The sequence below is a fragment of the Triticum dicoccoides genome, chromosome 3A (assembly GCF_002162155.2).
Source record: "Triticum dicoccoides isolate Atlit2015 ecotype Zavitan chromosome 3A, WEW_v2.0, whole genome shotgun sequence".
Classification (NCBI taxonomy): domain Eukaryota; kingdom Viridiplantae; phylum Streptophyta; class Magnoliopsida; order Poales; family Poaceae; genus Triticum; species Triticum dicoccoides.
Window position 1 is genome coordinate 697,731,600 of NC_041384.1, and position 16,218 is coordinate 697,747,817.

The 16,218-nt window shown below is 46.1% G+C and overlaps 1 protein-coding gene across 1 annotated transcript; it reads right to left on the bottom strand.

Moving 5' to 3' along the window:
• Window positions 1-2,946: 2,946 nt before the first annotated feature.
• LOC119272943 lies at window positions 2,947-5,093 on the bottom strand. The gene is made up of 4 exons (XM_037554282.1): window positions 4,723-5,093; window positions 4,028-4,610; window positions 3,800-3,934; window positions 2,947-3,571 (listed from the first exon to the last, which is right to left on the bottom strand). The coding sequence occupies exons 1-4, from the start codon at window positions 5,091-5,093 to the stop codon at window positions 3,155-3,157; spliced, it is 1,506 nt and encodes a 501-aa protein (XP_037410179.1). The 3' UTR covers window positions 2,947-3,154.
• Between the last annotated feature and the right edge of the window lie 11,125 nt (window positions 5,094-16,218).

Here is a 16,218-nt window from a genome sequence, read left to right on the forward strand (position 1 = left end):
AAGGTTTTGGACCAAAATATTTGGGCCTGACTAGAGGGAAGAATGCATAAGGGGCGCTTTGAAACCCTCAAAGCAAGCTTAAGCAAAAGAATGGTGGATTGGAGTGAATTGTTCATAACAAAGAAATTCTGATAAAATCGATGGCTCAGCCTACCCCCACGTATGTGATGTGGGTTCTTCGTGCAAAGTATTACCCACGTGGAAATATATGAATTTTGTGTTCTCTGGCAAGTCTTCTAAGGTTTGGAAGGGCATCAGCCATGGCCTAGATCTTGTGAAAAAAAATGCATAATATGGAGGGTAAGTGATGGTTCGCTGACCAGGACGTGGCATAATCCATGGATCCCAAGGGGTCATGAGTTTCAGCCTATCACTCCGAAGACGAACTGTCGGTATAATCAGGTGTCTGACTTTTTGGACGAGGATGGGGCGTGGAATGCTCAGAGATTAGAAGAACATTTTGGCATATGGATGTACTAGAGATCGTGAAGATAACAACATCCCCAAGGAACCGTCGAGATTTTCTTTCACGGTTCCTGAAACAATATGGCAATTTTACTGTGAAAAGTGTTTACAACTTAGCTACGGCTGAGCATGATGAGAAATTTGCAAATGGTGCATCAAGTATGAATCCCAATGGGGTTCGCTCATTATGGAACTGCATATGGATGGCCAATGTGTGCCACTGAAAATGTGTATCACGACATGGAAAGCGACATCTGGGGCCCTTGCTACAAACCAGTGTAAGGTGAATCGCCATCTGTCTGAAGCAGGGTACTTGTCCGCCGCGTGGTCTCGAAAGGGAAGGAAGCTTACATGCCCTAGTTACTTGCTCTCACGCGAGGAAGGTCTGGGATGGAATGCGGTCGATCTGGCCACTGCCTGTAAATGACCGTCTCCATGATTCTGGCAGAGATGTTGTTGCATGTACTCGCAGGATGATCTAAACGGGTTAGAGACATGATCATCATGTTGATCTGGCGTATATGGAATCTGAGGACAGTTTTGGTCCATGACAAAGAAGTATCTCTAGTGGTTACGACGATTGATTTCTTGGATAACTACTTGAAGTCGCTGAAGCTAGCTCAAATTTACAACACGAGGGAAATTATAAAAGGAAAGGTGACACTGATGGAAGAGGTTCAACCTCGAGTTGCGTACCAGCCGAAGCAGACGCTTCCATGGCCTGCTTCCCCTGCGGCGTGGACGGCCTTGTCCGTAGATGGTTTCCTTCTCGGAGAGGGGCGGTACTGTGGCTACAGGTATGGTGCTAAGGAGGGGCGCTGGGTCGTTGATCTTTGCGGCGTATGAGGTCTCTAACTGCAATGACGCCATGGAGTCAGAAATACATGTGTTGATGCAAGGAATGGCCTTGGCCATCCAACACACGAATCTCCCAGCTGTGGTTCAGTCGGATTCGGCCGTGGCACTGCCTTCTTTGTCAAACAACAGCTTGTCCCGGTTGGCCTATGGCCCTCTAGGGGCCATCTAGGCAGTTTGTGCCACAGAAGATTAGTAGAGAGCAAAATAGGGTCACAAAACGTTTGGCGTCTTAGAGCTGCATTGATTCTTGTACCGCTGTGTGGTTGCACAGTGCTCCTCTATTTTTTGCATATATCAATTTCAAGGTACGAGATGTATAGAGGAACTCTTGCCTCGTGATTGTAACCCTATTACCATGGAATAAAAACTCCCCTTTTACCTGAAAAAACAACGTACAAGACCCTGGCTTGCCCCACTCGTTTCACTAACAGGTTGGCCCCACATTATTTCCTGCCGCGTCACCCACTCGTTCCCGCCTTGGCGCCCTTCTGCCTTACATCTTCAGTTTGGTCAGTTACAGCCTGAGTTGCATCCCTTGCTTCACTATAGATCGCTGACAGGCTACTAGAGCCAGCTAGGAGTGTGACAGTATGTTCTCTAGCTGTTGTACATTCACATCAATTGTCACGAATACACACAATATCTAGGGATTTCAAACATCTTCATACAAATTTCAGTCATTTTTTTCAAGTCTTAGAAATAAGTTCAATCATGTTTGGATGGGTTCCAGAAACATCTAATCTTGTTTTCAATGAACTTCATAGACAATTAGACGTTTTCAACAGAATTCATACTGATTGCACAGCTGTTTTAGACAATTCATACAAGTGTCGCCATGGCGTGGTGGGGCTGTTGGTGATGTTTTTAATCTTGCATTGCTACCCTCGACATCAGTTTCATATTGGATTGATCACAAACTTTTTTCAGACATTAAAACAAATTCAGGGCTTCAAACAGCACAGCCGACTAACAACAAACAAGAATAGATCAGCCAACTAACAAGAACACACTCAGACTCAGGACTTCAAACTCTTTTCTCATACTAGAGTCTATAGATCACTTGGTGTCGACTAGGATTGATGCCGACACAGCGGAGTCATCAATACAACTGCCAGCTATAAACTGTCAGCTATAATCAAACCAGGGGCAAGAATGATGACTGTCAGCTATAATAAACAGCAGTAACGGCTTGCTAACAGTGAACAAGGCAAAACGGCAAGTATCCAACCTGGTCGTTGAGCCGAGCCGAGCGAGTCCCGACCGTTGGTTGGATAACTGAATCTACAGTAGTTAAGTACAGTACTGATTAATTACAACTACTTTACTACATCAGCTACCATAATTTTATTAGAGTAATTAATTAACCACCAGGTGTATTTGCAGAACTACCAGTAATGATATGATAAACTATTACCCTTTTGGCAACAGAATCAAAGCTAGTGGAAACTATTACTACTATCCTTTTGGCAACAGAATCTATGAATGAACTGCTCATCTTCACCTATGCAGGGTCGATGAGCTTATCCTAAAGCGCTCAAGCTCTTTCGAGTTGAGCCCAACATAGCATAGCGAAATAATTCATGCTAAGAGTAACAACTGCAAAACATAGTCAAGTTGCAGCAGTTGGACAAACCAGAAATAACATACCAGTTGCGCGTCAGTCATCACAATACTACGTACATAGCATCTCACATACGAGTAAAACTTTACTTGGCACAAACAAGCATTCGACAGCTCGCCAAATAGGTATTTCTAGCTGCTGCCAGGTCCAACAACACAAAGTCTAGCTAGGTACCAATAGTCTTCTTGTAAAAGAGCTATGGAGTACTAATTAACTTACAGAGATCCTTTCTGGTTTATAGTGGTAGTTGAGGTCGAAAGGGTCAGCAAAGTCGAAATCACAAGCTTTCGCGATGGAGTAAGCTGGACCTCCCACGTCATCGTGTGGGCTCTTGAAGAGCTGCAGTTTGCAACCTTTGCTCAACCATTTTGCACTGATCAGAGGCTTCAGTTTGGCATTCACATAACCCGACCCCGAAGAGAAACATTCGCTGGCTACCACAACCATCTGCTCCAGCACCCGCCCTCTCTCCGCGATGAACTTGAGGAAAGCAACCTTGCTTTTCGACCCTTGGAATTCGTTGAAAAACACCTTCTTCAGGCTCTGCAGGACGCATTTGATGGGACCGCCCTCCTGCCAGAACTTGAGATGCACCTTCCCAGTCGGCTCTTCAGGTATGGTGGAGGACTGCAGATGAAATCAATCAGTGCATACATAGTTTGATGTTAGATATATAATCTATGGGTACATATCATGCAGCAGCAGCAAGCCATCAATCATAAAACAAATATGTTCCACAGTTCTGACTATGCTAGATAAATAATCATGCTAGATACTGTATAACATAGTCACCCACTAGTATTGCAGAATGGACAATGCAGCAAGTGTGTATCTCATCAAGTTAACCAAATTTACATGGACATGGAGGGTCTCCAGGTTGGGGAAGCATCTGAGGAAGCCAGGCACTTTCTTCACAGCATCGCGGATACCAAATTGCACCTCTATGGCCAAAATTTGGACGCTAGGGACAATGCTCTCCTTGCTACCAGCCTGCAATGCACCCAGGGACAGATAAACTTATTGGCATTATCAATTGACATAGGCACAGAAAATGCAAATGAAGGTATCCCAGCAGACGCATACCACAATGACGGTGCTGGTAATCCCCAACTCTTGTCCTCCTGGGTGAAGGTATCCCAGCAGACGCAAGTTGGGTGCACGGCCAATGTTGAGCCTGGAAGAGTGGTTCTTGGTGGAGCTCATCCTGGGGGGAGTGAGCCCGCCAGTGAGAATTGTATCCCACAAGAAGAGCCTCTCCAAGCTGGGGGCATCCACCACGTCGATGTCCTCCAAGTAGGTGTGACCGAGCTGAACGCAGCGCAGGCTTTGGCTGATGAGGCGGAGGCGCACTTGGCTCTGGCTCCCCATGATAACCAGGAACTCCAGGACCGGGCTTCTTTCGAGCATGAAGGCCAGATCACGGTCCTCCATGACATTCATGCAGAGGCCAAGCTCCCGGAGGTTGGGGAATCTGGCGCGGCGCGGTACGGCGGTGGAGTCCGGGAGCCTCCAGATGCCGAGATAGAGGCGGGTGAGGGAGGCGCAGCTGAAGAGCGAGGCGGGGAGGCGCAGGTCAATCGGCCAAGGGCGGTTGACAAAGACGAGTTCTTGGACCCCCCTTGGCGACGAGGATGTCGAGCCAGCGCGCCATCTCGGCCCGGTGCTCCTGCATTATGGTTCGGGTGAGGTGAACGCAGCGGAAAGGCCCCGGGTGCGCCGCGAGGATGTGGGGCACCGCGGCAGTGACGGCGCGGGGAGAGGGGTCGCGGATGGTGAACGGCCCGGACGCGCCGCCGTCCGGAAGCAGGTGGCTGTCGACAAGAGCGAGGGGCGCCGTGCGCCAGAGGGGGCGCCAGCGCGAGGCGAGGGCGGCGGTGCGCGAGGCGAGGGCGGCGGTGCGCGCGGCGTCCTTGGCGGGGAGGCGGGAGAGGATGTTGACGAGGACGACGTCGGGGAGGCGGCTGATGCGGTCGACGCCGTCGTGGACCAACACGGCGGCGGGAAGCGGGAGGGAACCGTACACGAGAAGCGGCATGTTTGTGCCGAGATCCAGCGTCTCAGGGTCGTCGCCCTTGTGCTTCATGCTATCGCACATTTCGCTCATGGAGACGCTCCTGTAGACGCCGATGAGCACCTGGGGGTCGTCCATGGCCGCCGGTGGAAGGGGAGCGGATGGAGGTGACGGCGAGGGTTTGGGTTAGGGGAGTAGTGGGGAACAGAGGCGGCGCTCTCTGTATGAGGACTGGAGTGGTGAGCTGGTTAGCTAGGTTTGGGCATGTCTGTCGCTGGCGAGATGTTGGGCCAAATGTCGGAAGGAAGCACGTATCTCTTGGGCCCATCAAATAACTTATTTTCAGTTCGAACGACTTCCTCTTAAATAAGTGGTCAATCCATTCTCGAGTCTATTTAAATTGAATTTACCTAAATAGACATCCTCTAGCGAAAAACCTACAATTTTGCCTTCCTCCGGCGGCGGTAGCCGCTGAAAGTGCCGACCTTCTCCCGACCATGATCTCGTCCACCCCTCTCATGTGACTGTCCTTGGGTTTACAGTAGGATTCCTCGCGCATATCTGCAATGTGAAGATCATCGCGGAATCATGAGACCCAAGCGGTCTACGTCGACATAAGGAGAATGTTGATGACCTCTTGAAACACCTCAATCACCATGAGGATGATGGAGATGAATTGTCTTGGAAGATTTAGTTAAAGTCCACAAAAGTAAGGTTTTTAGTCCATCTGCTCCATACTCAGACATGAATCCCGCAAAAGAGGTTCTTTGGCGTGTGATCGAGGAAAATTTGTTCACCATACAATTCAGGTGCTTGGGGGACTCGAACACGGCGATGCTTAATGGCCCCTGGCTATTCTGAAATCAGGCTGTGATAATAGAGGAGTAAGATGGTTTCACAAATCCTAAACACTAGCTCTGATAAGATTGAAGTGTGGGCAAGGGCCTTGAAGCTACCAGGTATTTACTTCAACAAGGTGGCGATCAAGGGTATGTGCCGGAAGATGTGTAAGATCCTAGAAGTCCATATCCAACTCTCGGCTGGATATGTTGGGGGCTTTGTTCAAGTAAAAGCTAGACTTTATGTGCATAAAAAGTTGGAAAGATTTGTGTCGATTACCGGGGCTGGTAAGAAGGATTTGTACCAACTCAAATATGAGGAACTCACGAGTTTCTGTGCCAACTGTGGATTGTTAGGTCATTGGTATGAAGACAGTTGAGCATGAGAGCATGACATGTTGAAGTTTGAGTGGGGCGATTTCATCTCCTTTCAGAAGAGGTTTTTGTAGAAGATCCCTACACAAAGAATGATGGTTATGGAGAGAACAAAGAAGGAAGGGGTGGCAGCACACCGGGCATCTGGCATTGGAATGCCATGTCTAACCAAAGGGAACCTCCAAACCTGAATGAACTAATACCTAAAGCACACAACATGGAATTCTAGTATGGTGAAATAAACAAACAAGAAATAGCGGTAGTATGTCAAATGATATAATTATGCAAAATATCCCACCATCAGCAAGGGAGCATTTGCCTTTAAACTTCGGTTATGGTTCTGAACATACTCAAAACTTAGAAGGTGCTTAGTCATAGTTTACGGAACATCAAGAGTGGGAATTTTTTTGACCGGTTCTATGGGAGCATATAAGTGCTTTCAACCCTTCGTTAACGCCCAAAAAGAATATGAACAAAAGAGGCACAAGGGAGTTGATGAAGGAGCAGTTGATATCTCAGAATTATCTAAACATGGAAAGTGAATGACAACCTCCTTCGAGGAGGACTACAGGAGCAATGACGATCATAGCCTGGAACTATTGTGTCGTGGGTAATGAACTGGTATTTCACGCGCTCCTAGACCTCCATAAGCGTACCCTGATTTGTTACTTTTATTGGAGACTCACCTCAATGATTATCTGGTTGATTGTTAGTAAGCATCTAGAGATGGTCCTGAATTCGACGAACCCTAGTGATGAAAGGAGAGTGGGAGTTTTAGTGCTCTAGAGGAAACAAGTAAAAAAAGTCAGTTGTTCTCACACCCAAACTACATTGATGTGAAGATTGAAGAAGGGAATAAACAAGTGTGGAGGCTGACTATACAAAATATGGGGCCAATACGAGCTTTGCATTACCAATATAACCTAACTTGGAGTCCTTATTGGTGATTCCAGTGAAATCCTTTTATAATCATGAGAAGGAAGGAGGAAAACCCATACCCATAAGGTATATGAATGCTTTTAGATATGCAATGGATGTATCTGATCTACACGATCTTGGGTATGAGGGTGAACCATTTACATTGGAACGAGGAAATATACGTGAACGGACTGTGCAGTGGAGACAAGTGATGAATGATGTTGTTCTAGCTAATTTTCCATTGAGTTGGACTACAAACATTTGCTTTAAGTTATTGATCAAGAAAATTAACTAAACCGAATACTCAAACCAGTTAAGAGGTTTGAAGTCCATTGGTTGCAAGAGGAGAAATTAAATGATGTTGTACATGAGGCTTGACAGGATGTCATGGCACATGCACTAGCAACAGACGTGGACAACCGCCTAGTTCATATGAATGCAAAAGTTGCATGAGGGGGACAACAAAATTTAAAGGAACCTAAAAAAGAGGCTAATGCGGGCGTAGCGGGAATTGGACCACATTATGTCAAGACCAATGACTGATGACAGTAATGAGCAGAGGAAGAATCCTTCCTATGTCATTGAGCAAATATTGGTGCCAGGAGGAGTTTCATTAGACACAGAGGGTCAGGGCAAATGGCTGGACGACATACCTCTTTTTTCATGCATTCGTGTCGGCTTGCAGTAAACGAAATCCTGTTATGAGGTTAAAAATGTTGATGGTGATTGGATGGAAGGTATATACCTCATGAATCCTCTGATTCTTGATTACTTTGCTAATTTATTCTCCTCTAAAGTTAATCAAACATATCAAAAGGTGTTAGATAAAATTTCTCCAAAGGGTATGCAAAAGATATGAACAATATGTTGTCGACTCCCTTTACATATGATGATGCGAATAAGGTTGTGTTTAGAATAGGTGATTGAAGGATAAAAAAAATGACTAGGGGGGTGTGAATAGGAGATTTTAAAAAGTTTCTTGGATAAAAGCAATTTTCTTGAAGAAGCGCAGCGAAATTATCTCTAAGGCAGAAACTAGACAGGAATATAACTGCAAAAGTAAATGACTTAGAGAAACAACTAGCGACTCAATAGAGATAAATCTAACATGATATATGATAGAGGAACAACTAAGTAGAGACAAAACTAAACAGGTGAGCATACAAGCATACAAGAGATAAATTTGTTGCTATCATGGCAATCAACACATAGGTAAATACATAGCAGTTTCAAAGAACCGATCGCAGAAAAAAAAGTCTAGGGAAAAGTTCATCGCAAACGAAGGCAAACACAAAGAAGATCATTGAAGTACATTGATGTTATTATTAGAACCCGACATGCGAATGAAAGCATGTCAAATCCATAAGTCCTTCAGTGCCACAACTTTAAGTATGATGGTGGTCTTTTTGTGTGACCTTATTACTGCCCACACAAACCTTTGGGGCAGTTCTTCCATCTCTAGTGCATGCAATCAACTGACCGAGCATACCTGGGAATCCTCTTGATGCTCCAGTTGCCAACAATTTTTCTGTGTCCTCCATAGTTGGTTCTGTCAGGAACTCTGGTCCAAACACCTTCACCACTGTGCTTGCAAATTGCACCGTGGTGTTCAAGCATGTGGTCTCTCCCATTATGATTTATGTATCAATGACATCTACGACCTTCTTATAAGCAAGCGTCCTAAGAATTATTGTGCATTTCTGCAGAGGATAGAAGAAAAGTTGGCCGCAACAATTCTTTATCAACTTGAAGTTGTCATCAACCTTCTCCACGAGAGTCAGTACACGCAAGAACAAACATGTGCTCATCTGGAAAGCGACGCCGAAAGAAACATTCATGGTATGTTGGGTCCAGTGTGAAGTAGTCTGTGTACGGAAGCCACACGCCTTTATATCCACCCAACATATAAACTAGGCATGGGGGTTGCCGGTCAGCCGAGATGTTTGGGCTGGACTTGCCCGATCCGATCGGATAGCGGTTTTTTGTCCGGGCAGACTGCCCGGATATGTTTGGGGCGGATATGGTATGTCGGGTTGTAGATGCTATTAGGGAGCACACCAATAGGTGAGACGGTGACTGACCGTGGGGAACTGCACAATAAGCCTTAGAGATTGGATCACCATTTTTATTTTTAGAAGATTTTTTTTAAGAATCCTTTATTTTTAGAAGATAAGTCGTTCAAAGTGAAAAATGTTGTTTCATGGCCCGGGAGACATTTGGCCCAAGCGGACACCACCACAACAGAGGGGAAAAATGGACGCCTCCGTTCCCCAATCATTCGGTTCCTCACTCCTCTCCTCCCCAAATCAAAGGGCGATTTGATAATTTGCCACCCCTTACTTCCCCCTTTCACAATTTACCATCCATTGTCTCAGTGACGGGCGGGCCCGGGCCCCACCTGTCATTCTGGGGAGGGGCAAATTATGAAAGGGGAAGGTAAAGGGGTGGCAAATTATCAAATTTGCCCAAATCAAAACCCTCGCCGTCACCCCTGTTCCCGTCCACCGGCGGCCATGGACCCGCAAGTGACCCTCAACGCTAGGAGGAGCGATATTCTCGCCGCCGGCGAAGACCCCGAGACGCTCGATGTTGGCTCAAATCCGCTGCTCTACACCTTGTACGACTTCCTCCCAGCCCCGTCCGTCTCCCCCGCCGCCGCCCGCGCGCTCGCCGCCGCGTCCTGGGCCCCCGACGGCGTCGACCGCATCAGCCGCCTCCCCGACGCGGTCCTCGGCGAAATCCTCTCCCGCGTCCCCGCCAAGGACGCCGCGCGCACCGCCGCCCTCGCGTCGCGCTCGCTCTCGTCGACAGCCACCTGCTCCCGGGCGGCGGCGCGCGCGGGCAGCTCGTCATCGGCGCCCCCTCTCCCCGCGCCGTCACCGCCACGGTGTCCCGCGTCCTTGCGGAGCACCGGGGGCCCTTCCGCTGCGTCCACCTCACCCGCACCACCATGGGCGAGCACCGGGGCGAGATTGTGCGCTGGCTCGACATCCTCGCCGCCAAGGGGGTCCAAGACCTCGTCTTTGTCAACCGCCCCTGGCCGATAGATAGACCTGCGCCTCCCCGCCACGCTCTTCAGCTGCGCCCCCCTCACCCGCCTCTACCTCGGCGTGTGGAGGCTCCCGGAGACCGCCGCCGTGCCGCGCGGCGCCAGCTTCCCCAATCTCAGGGAGCTCGGCCTGTGCTTGTATGCCATGGAGGACCGTGATCTCGCATTCATGCTTGAAAGAAGCCCTGTCCTGGAGATCCTCGTCCTGATGGCAAGCCAGAGCGGAGTGCGCCTCCGCCTCGTCAGCCAGAGCCTGCGGTGCGTTCAGCTGGGCTTCACCTACTTGGAGTACATCGACGTGGTGGATGCACCTCGCCTAGAGAGGATCTTCCAGTGGGAGATCACTACCCCCAGCCTCTGCGTCAAGAAGCACTCTTCCAGGATCAAGATTGGACGTGCACCTAACCTGCGTATGCTGGGATACCTTCTGCCACGAGAGCAAGAGTTGGGGATTACCAACACCGTCATCGTGGTAGTACATCCTACTAATTTAATTTGCTTTGTAGCTGTGCTGTGTCAATTAATCCTCTGCTTCAGAAAGTGACGACGACAACGACGACAACGACAACAATGACATGAGCTCTGGTTCTGACTTGTGAGACTGTCAATTTGTCCATGAACTTCTTTATGCTGTCCATTCTGCTACATGTTCTTTTGAAAAACTATTGAATGGTGAACATTTCATGATGCATGTAGTGGACGTAGTATCATGGATTGCTGGCCAGGTGCAGACCTTGACCTTTATTGTTTGTTATGAACCTAAGAATTTGAATTCAAGTGACTGGTGAATTGGTGATACTTTGTTGTGACTACTTAATTCTGATGCTTGTTTGATTCCAATGTGTTGTGGACCGATGAATTGATGCATGTTTGATTTAATTTCCCATGTTTGTGAACTAGTAAATAACTGAATATATAGTTATGTACTCTGTTTTCCTGCTGAAAATCCTGATGAAAATACTCTGTTTTACTGCTGAATATGCACTATAATTCTACTAAATATGCACATGTACTACCTGCCGCTATAGCCCGCTATAGCGGCTGTAGCTGCTGGAAAACGCTGCCGCTAAATCAAATAGCCCGCGATCAAAAACGTTGATTAATATTGCCAATGTATGATCTCAAATTCTCAATCCTTGGGTGCATTGCAGGCTGGGAGCAAGAACATCGTCCCTAGTGTCCAAATTTTGGCCATAGAGTTGCACTTTGGTGTCCGTGATGCTGTCAAGAAAGTATCTGGTTTTCTCAGAGGCTTCCCTAACCTGGAGACGCTCCATGTCCAGGTAAAATTGGTTAGCTTAAGTACACTTGCTGGATTTGCAATAATAGTGGCCATGTTATATCTAGTATGGTCAGAACTGTGAATCAAATCAATGATATAAGTTATAACTGCCTCCTGCTGCTGCATGATTTGTCCTCATAGATAAGATACCTCGACTATATGTGTTATGTACGCGCTGATTGATTTCATCTGCAGTCCGTCCGCGTGTCTGAAAAGTCCACCGGCAAGGTCAATCTCAAGTTCTGGCAGGAGGGCGGCCCCATCAAATGTGTCGTGGAGGGCATGAAGAAGGTGTTCTTCTACGAGTTCCGAGGGTCAAAAAGCGAGGTTGCTTTCCTCAAGTTTATCGTGGAGAGAGGTCGCGTGCTGGAGCAGATGGTGGTTGTGGTGGCCATTGAGTGTTTCTCCTCGGGGGATAATGTGAATGCCAAGCTGAAGCCTCTGGCCAGTGCGAAATGGAAGAGCAAGACTTGCAAACTACAGCTCTTCAAGACCACGCTCACTGCCGGGGGAGGTCCTGCTTACAGCCACCCGCTAGCTTCTGATTTTGGATGTGCTGACCCTTTTGACCTCGAGTACTACGACAAAGCAGAAAGGATCTCTGTAAGTTAATTAGTAGCACAATGATGAGCCTCTTGTGTTGCAAGAGTACTGGTAACTAGCTTGACTTTGTGTTGCAAGACTACTTGGACATGAATTTCTCATGGCAAGCTGTGGCGTGTTTTCTGCACGATGAGGTTGTTTGTACCAAATTCTGGAATTCTTACGCGGCTGGATGCTGGTGGGAGTAACAGAATTAGTTAGTACCGAGTTTTTAACTTTCTAAGTCGATGTGTTCAGTTGAAGGTATGTTTTATAGTATTCAGCTTGTTTTTCGGTTTATCTTGCAAGTCAATTGTGAACAGGGCTATCTAGAAATCCTGTCAGTGACTAGCTAGTATGGTCTTTCTGGTTTGTCCAACTGGCAACTGCAATTTCATTATATTGTGCAGTTGTTAGCATGAAATAATTTGCTATGCATTAGATTGGGTTCAGCTCAAAATAGTATTAATTAATTACCACAATTATAGTCATCAGTTTTGATTTTCACAAACTTTTTACATGTTCCTTTTGTATTGTAGTATTACAGATTACTGCAACTGGACAGATATGTGGGTAAGCTTAAGAAAACAGGAACAACATCGAAGAAACGTACTCCAAACTTGCTTCATATTCAACCAAATTTTCTTACTGAACACAAGCTCACTCATAAAATTACACAGCGGCCATGGGCCTGGCCTGTTCTGGCTAAACAGTCTTGCTATTCCGCTCTCCGCTGAGATATTACTTGAAAGTTTCAGTTGATTTTTTCCTCATAGCCTGAGCATGACAGTGGGATCGCTGTTGTGATCTGTGCTGTGCTTGGGCCTGCTGTTGTGGGTATTTGATGGGGCCTCTGCTGTATTCCGATGCGTGTTATCATTGTATTGGTTCATTCCGCAATTTCAGAAAAGCGCTTCCCCCTCTGTATCTATCTGAAATTAGTGAGATCGATCGGTGTGCTGCTATTGATGTAACTGGGGCAGCAGGATTGATGAATCTTGAGTGTAGCCTGCCTGCCTGCATGCCTCCTCCACTCCACACCGCAGCTTCAGTAGTGCTGATGCACAATGGTGCATTTGAATTCAGTTTTCTAAAAGTATAGATGTACTGCTTGGCACTATCTTTTATATCTCAGTAATAATCTTTTTTCTCTTTCTCTAGAGTTAGCATTAGCATCTCTTTTGCTTGTCCCCTGGACTGGAGTGTCCAACTCACTTGTCGTAGTAGATCACTGCAACTCTAGCTTACTCCAAGTTCCAGGACGTCTCAGGTCAGCTGCAACATCGACAGCTAGCAGTTCCAACAGCAGTATTGATTACAAGTATTGTGCTACATCAGCCACCTTAATCTTATTATTAATAACGATCAGTTTTATTTGTAGTAGTATGATCTGCTTGGTTGCATACTAATCAACACAGTTAACAGGATCGATGTCTGCTCTGAATCTCCTTCAAGTCTATGCCGGGCGAACTTGGCCAACGCTCAGGTTATCAGCCGATCGGCTGTGACTAATCCAGCAATTTTATGAACCAGAGTTAATATCTGCATCTTTCGCATAATATTACTCAAACACCGCTTCTGTGCTTTGTTGATGTATACTGTTTACTAAAGGTTTTTCTTTCTCACATTTTCTGCTCTTGAATTTATGATATCTTACCAGTTAATGGCAAATAGTTTAGACATCTCATGTAAATATGCAATTTGATCAAAGAACCAGTGAGGAGGCTCCATGATAGGCAACTTTTTGTATTTCGATTTGTGGCATGTATTGCCATCATACTAACTGAACCTCTGTTTATGTTGTATATCTTTCTCTGAACTTTGTAAAATAATGATCTATCTAAAACTTTAGAGGTGGTCACTTTGATCTAATAACTGAAAGTCTTCTACATACAGTTCATCCTATATATGCTCGCTGAAAACAAAGAGTACTCTGGTTCAGTCCAGTTCAACATCCAGAAGGACGGCCCAATGTTTAGGGTTCAGTGTAGATGTGTAAATGGTACCGAGCATAGCCATGTGAGTTCAATACAGTTACTAGGATCTTCGAATGGTACCACGCATGGCAACAATATCCAGAATCAGAGTATAGAAGTGCTTACTATAGTAACCTACCTTTTTTTGTAATTGGCAGCAACATAGATTTACTTAGTTCAGCGGTGAGTAGAGTGTACGATTTATCGGAAGACCAACATGCCAACATTTTCCCCATGTGTACAAAGTTGTTCTCAGTTTTACCAGGGGACTGGAAGCCTTCAATCTCTAACCAAACTGTTCTAAGAATATTACAGAACTTCAACTCGAATGACTAGCCTTGGATCAGCTATATAATTATTGGTATTGGAACGATCATGAAATGGTAGCCTTTGAACGGTTATGAAAATGTGGGCCCTAGGTGACCTTATAAACTGTAAGCATTAAATAATTATGAACTACACTTCAACTATTATCCCCCACCTCAATGGGTAAGAGCGTCTCTAGCCCTTACCCTATTTTTTTAACTCATCAAATTTGTAACATCATAGCTCACTACAGGAAAAATATATTTAAAGCCGTGTACCCAAAAAACTCGGCTTATATCGATATAAACTCAGTTTATATATAAGCCGAGTCAAACTCCTGGCTTATATGACACCGTTTACACTCGATTGGCTTATATGCTATAAGCCGAGTGCCAGTGAGAAAACACTCGGTTTATGTATAAGCCGTGTGTTTATACGAGGCTCTCAGCTTACTAAAGTAACATGATGGCAGCATAAGCTGAGTTCGTCGTAGTTACCGGGTGTTTTTCTCTTGATACTCGGCTTAGAGGAGCATAAGCCGGGTGCCCGAAAAAAAGCACTCGGCTTATAGGATAACACACGGGAAACCAGGATTTTCCTGTAGTGGTTGTTGCTTCCTTTTTAGGTATAAAGGTCCGAACAACTGCTCAACCTATCCATTTTGGTAGTAGCATTCGTAATTATGCAACTACTAATAATGACTAATAGACTTTTTTTAATTTCTTCACGCCTTTTACTTCCAAGGTTTGTGGTCAAGTCCATGTGAGGAACATATAAGTTAAGATTTTAGAACCAATGACAAGAAAAGTGCCACCATACCTTCGCAATTTGATAATTTAATTTGCAACTTTCAAGAAACACAAATAATATGATGGTTCAGTAATCAGTACAAATTTAATTGGTAGGGCCATATAATCAAATACACGAATTGCAAAAAAGAAGAAGAACATTTCAAATATTGGGTAGACATATACCACCCAAAGCTTGATGATTTATTTATTGGGGAAAGAGTCAATCCATCGTTTTCAATGCATTTGCCTCTTCTCTTGCCTTGATAATTCTGCCTAGGAAAAGATTTTCATGGCTTTTAACCTCTGGGACAAGTCAACCTCGAATAGCAAGGAGGGATTCAGGCCTTGCCTACGTATTTCCTTGGTCTCTAAGTCAAGGACTATGAGCACCTGGCGTTGGTGATGTATCGACAACATCACCGCATTGTTCCTCTCCCCCGAGCGCTCGAACTGAATCATGGCACCGCCAAGAGGGACGTTGGGTTCGAACAACCGCAGCTTCTCATCCATGTCGATCACAGCCTCCCGCTCCCAACCATGGCCACCAGGTAATTGTATCCACATGGTGATCATGAACACCTCAGTCATGAGGTACCGTAGCCTCCGGTCCGGTGACATCCTCAGGTGACGCTGGAGTGGTTTCTTGTTACTGGCGGGCATGGCTGGGAGCTCCACCATGCCTAGCTTCCCCATGGGGACGTCATACGTGAGGACCCGGCGGCCATTTCGGAGCCAGTGGATGACGCCGCTGTTGGAATATTTGTATAAAGATAGAGTTGTATAGAGAGAGAACTTCTCTTATTTAAACTTGTATCTCCTCTCTATCTCTTCTTCTGTTCCAACTTGTTTCAACTCTTTACCGATCGATCTATCGATCGTTTTCTTCTTGTAAGCCACGACATTGCCCATATAAATATAAGTGCGGCCCGAGCAAAGGGTTTAACGCTTTCCCAATATTCTTACATGGTAATCAGAGCGACTTCTTCCTAAGATCAAAAGGAGATCGCATCTAGACAAGCCGTTCTTCAACCTATCGCCATGACTACTGCCTCCACCACCTCCAGCACCATGGGTGCTCTCGCCACGTCCCTTGCGTCCACCTCCACCTTCGCCCCTTCCTCCTCCTCCACCGCATCCTTTACCAC

What these genes read in the sequence shown, in the direction of transcription:
- LOC119272943 (XM_037554282.1), bottom strand. Translation starts at nt 5,093, where the DNA reads ATGGACGACCCCCAGGTGCTCATCGGCGTCTACAGGAGCGTCTCCATG. An exon ending in GACGGCGGCGCGTCCGGGCC is followed by an intron (nt 4,611 to 4,722) that starts GTTCACCATCCG and finishes ACCATAATGCAG; the next exon opens with GAGCACCGGGCCGAGATGGC. An exon ending in TTACCAGCACCGTCATTGTG is followed by an intron (nt 3,935 to 4,027) that starts GTATGCGTCTGC and finishes GGTGCATTGCAG; the next exon opens with GCTGGTAGCAAGGAGAGCAT.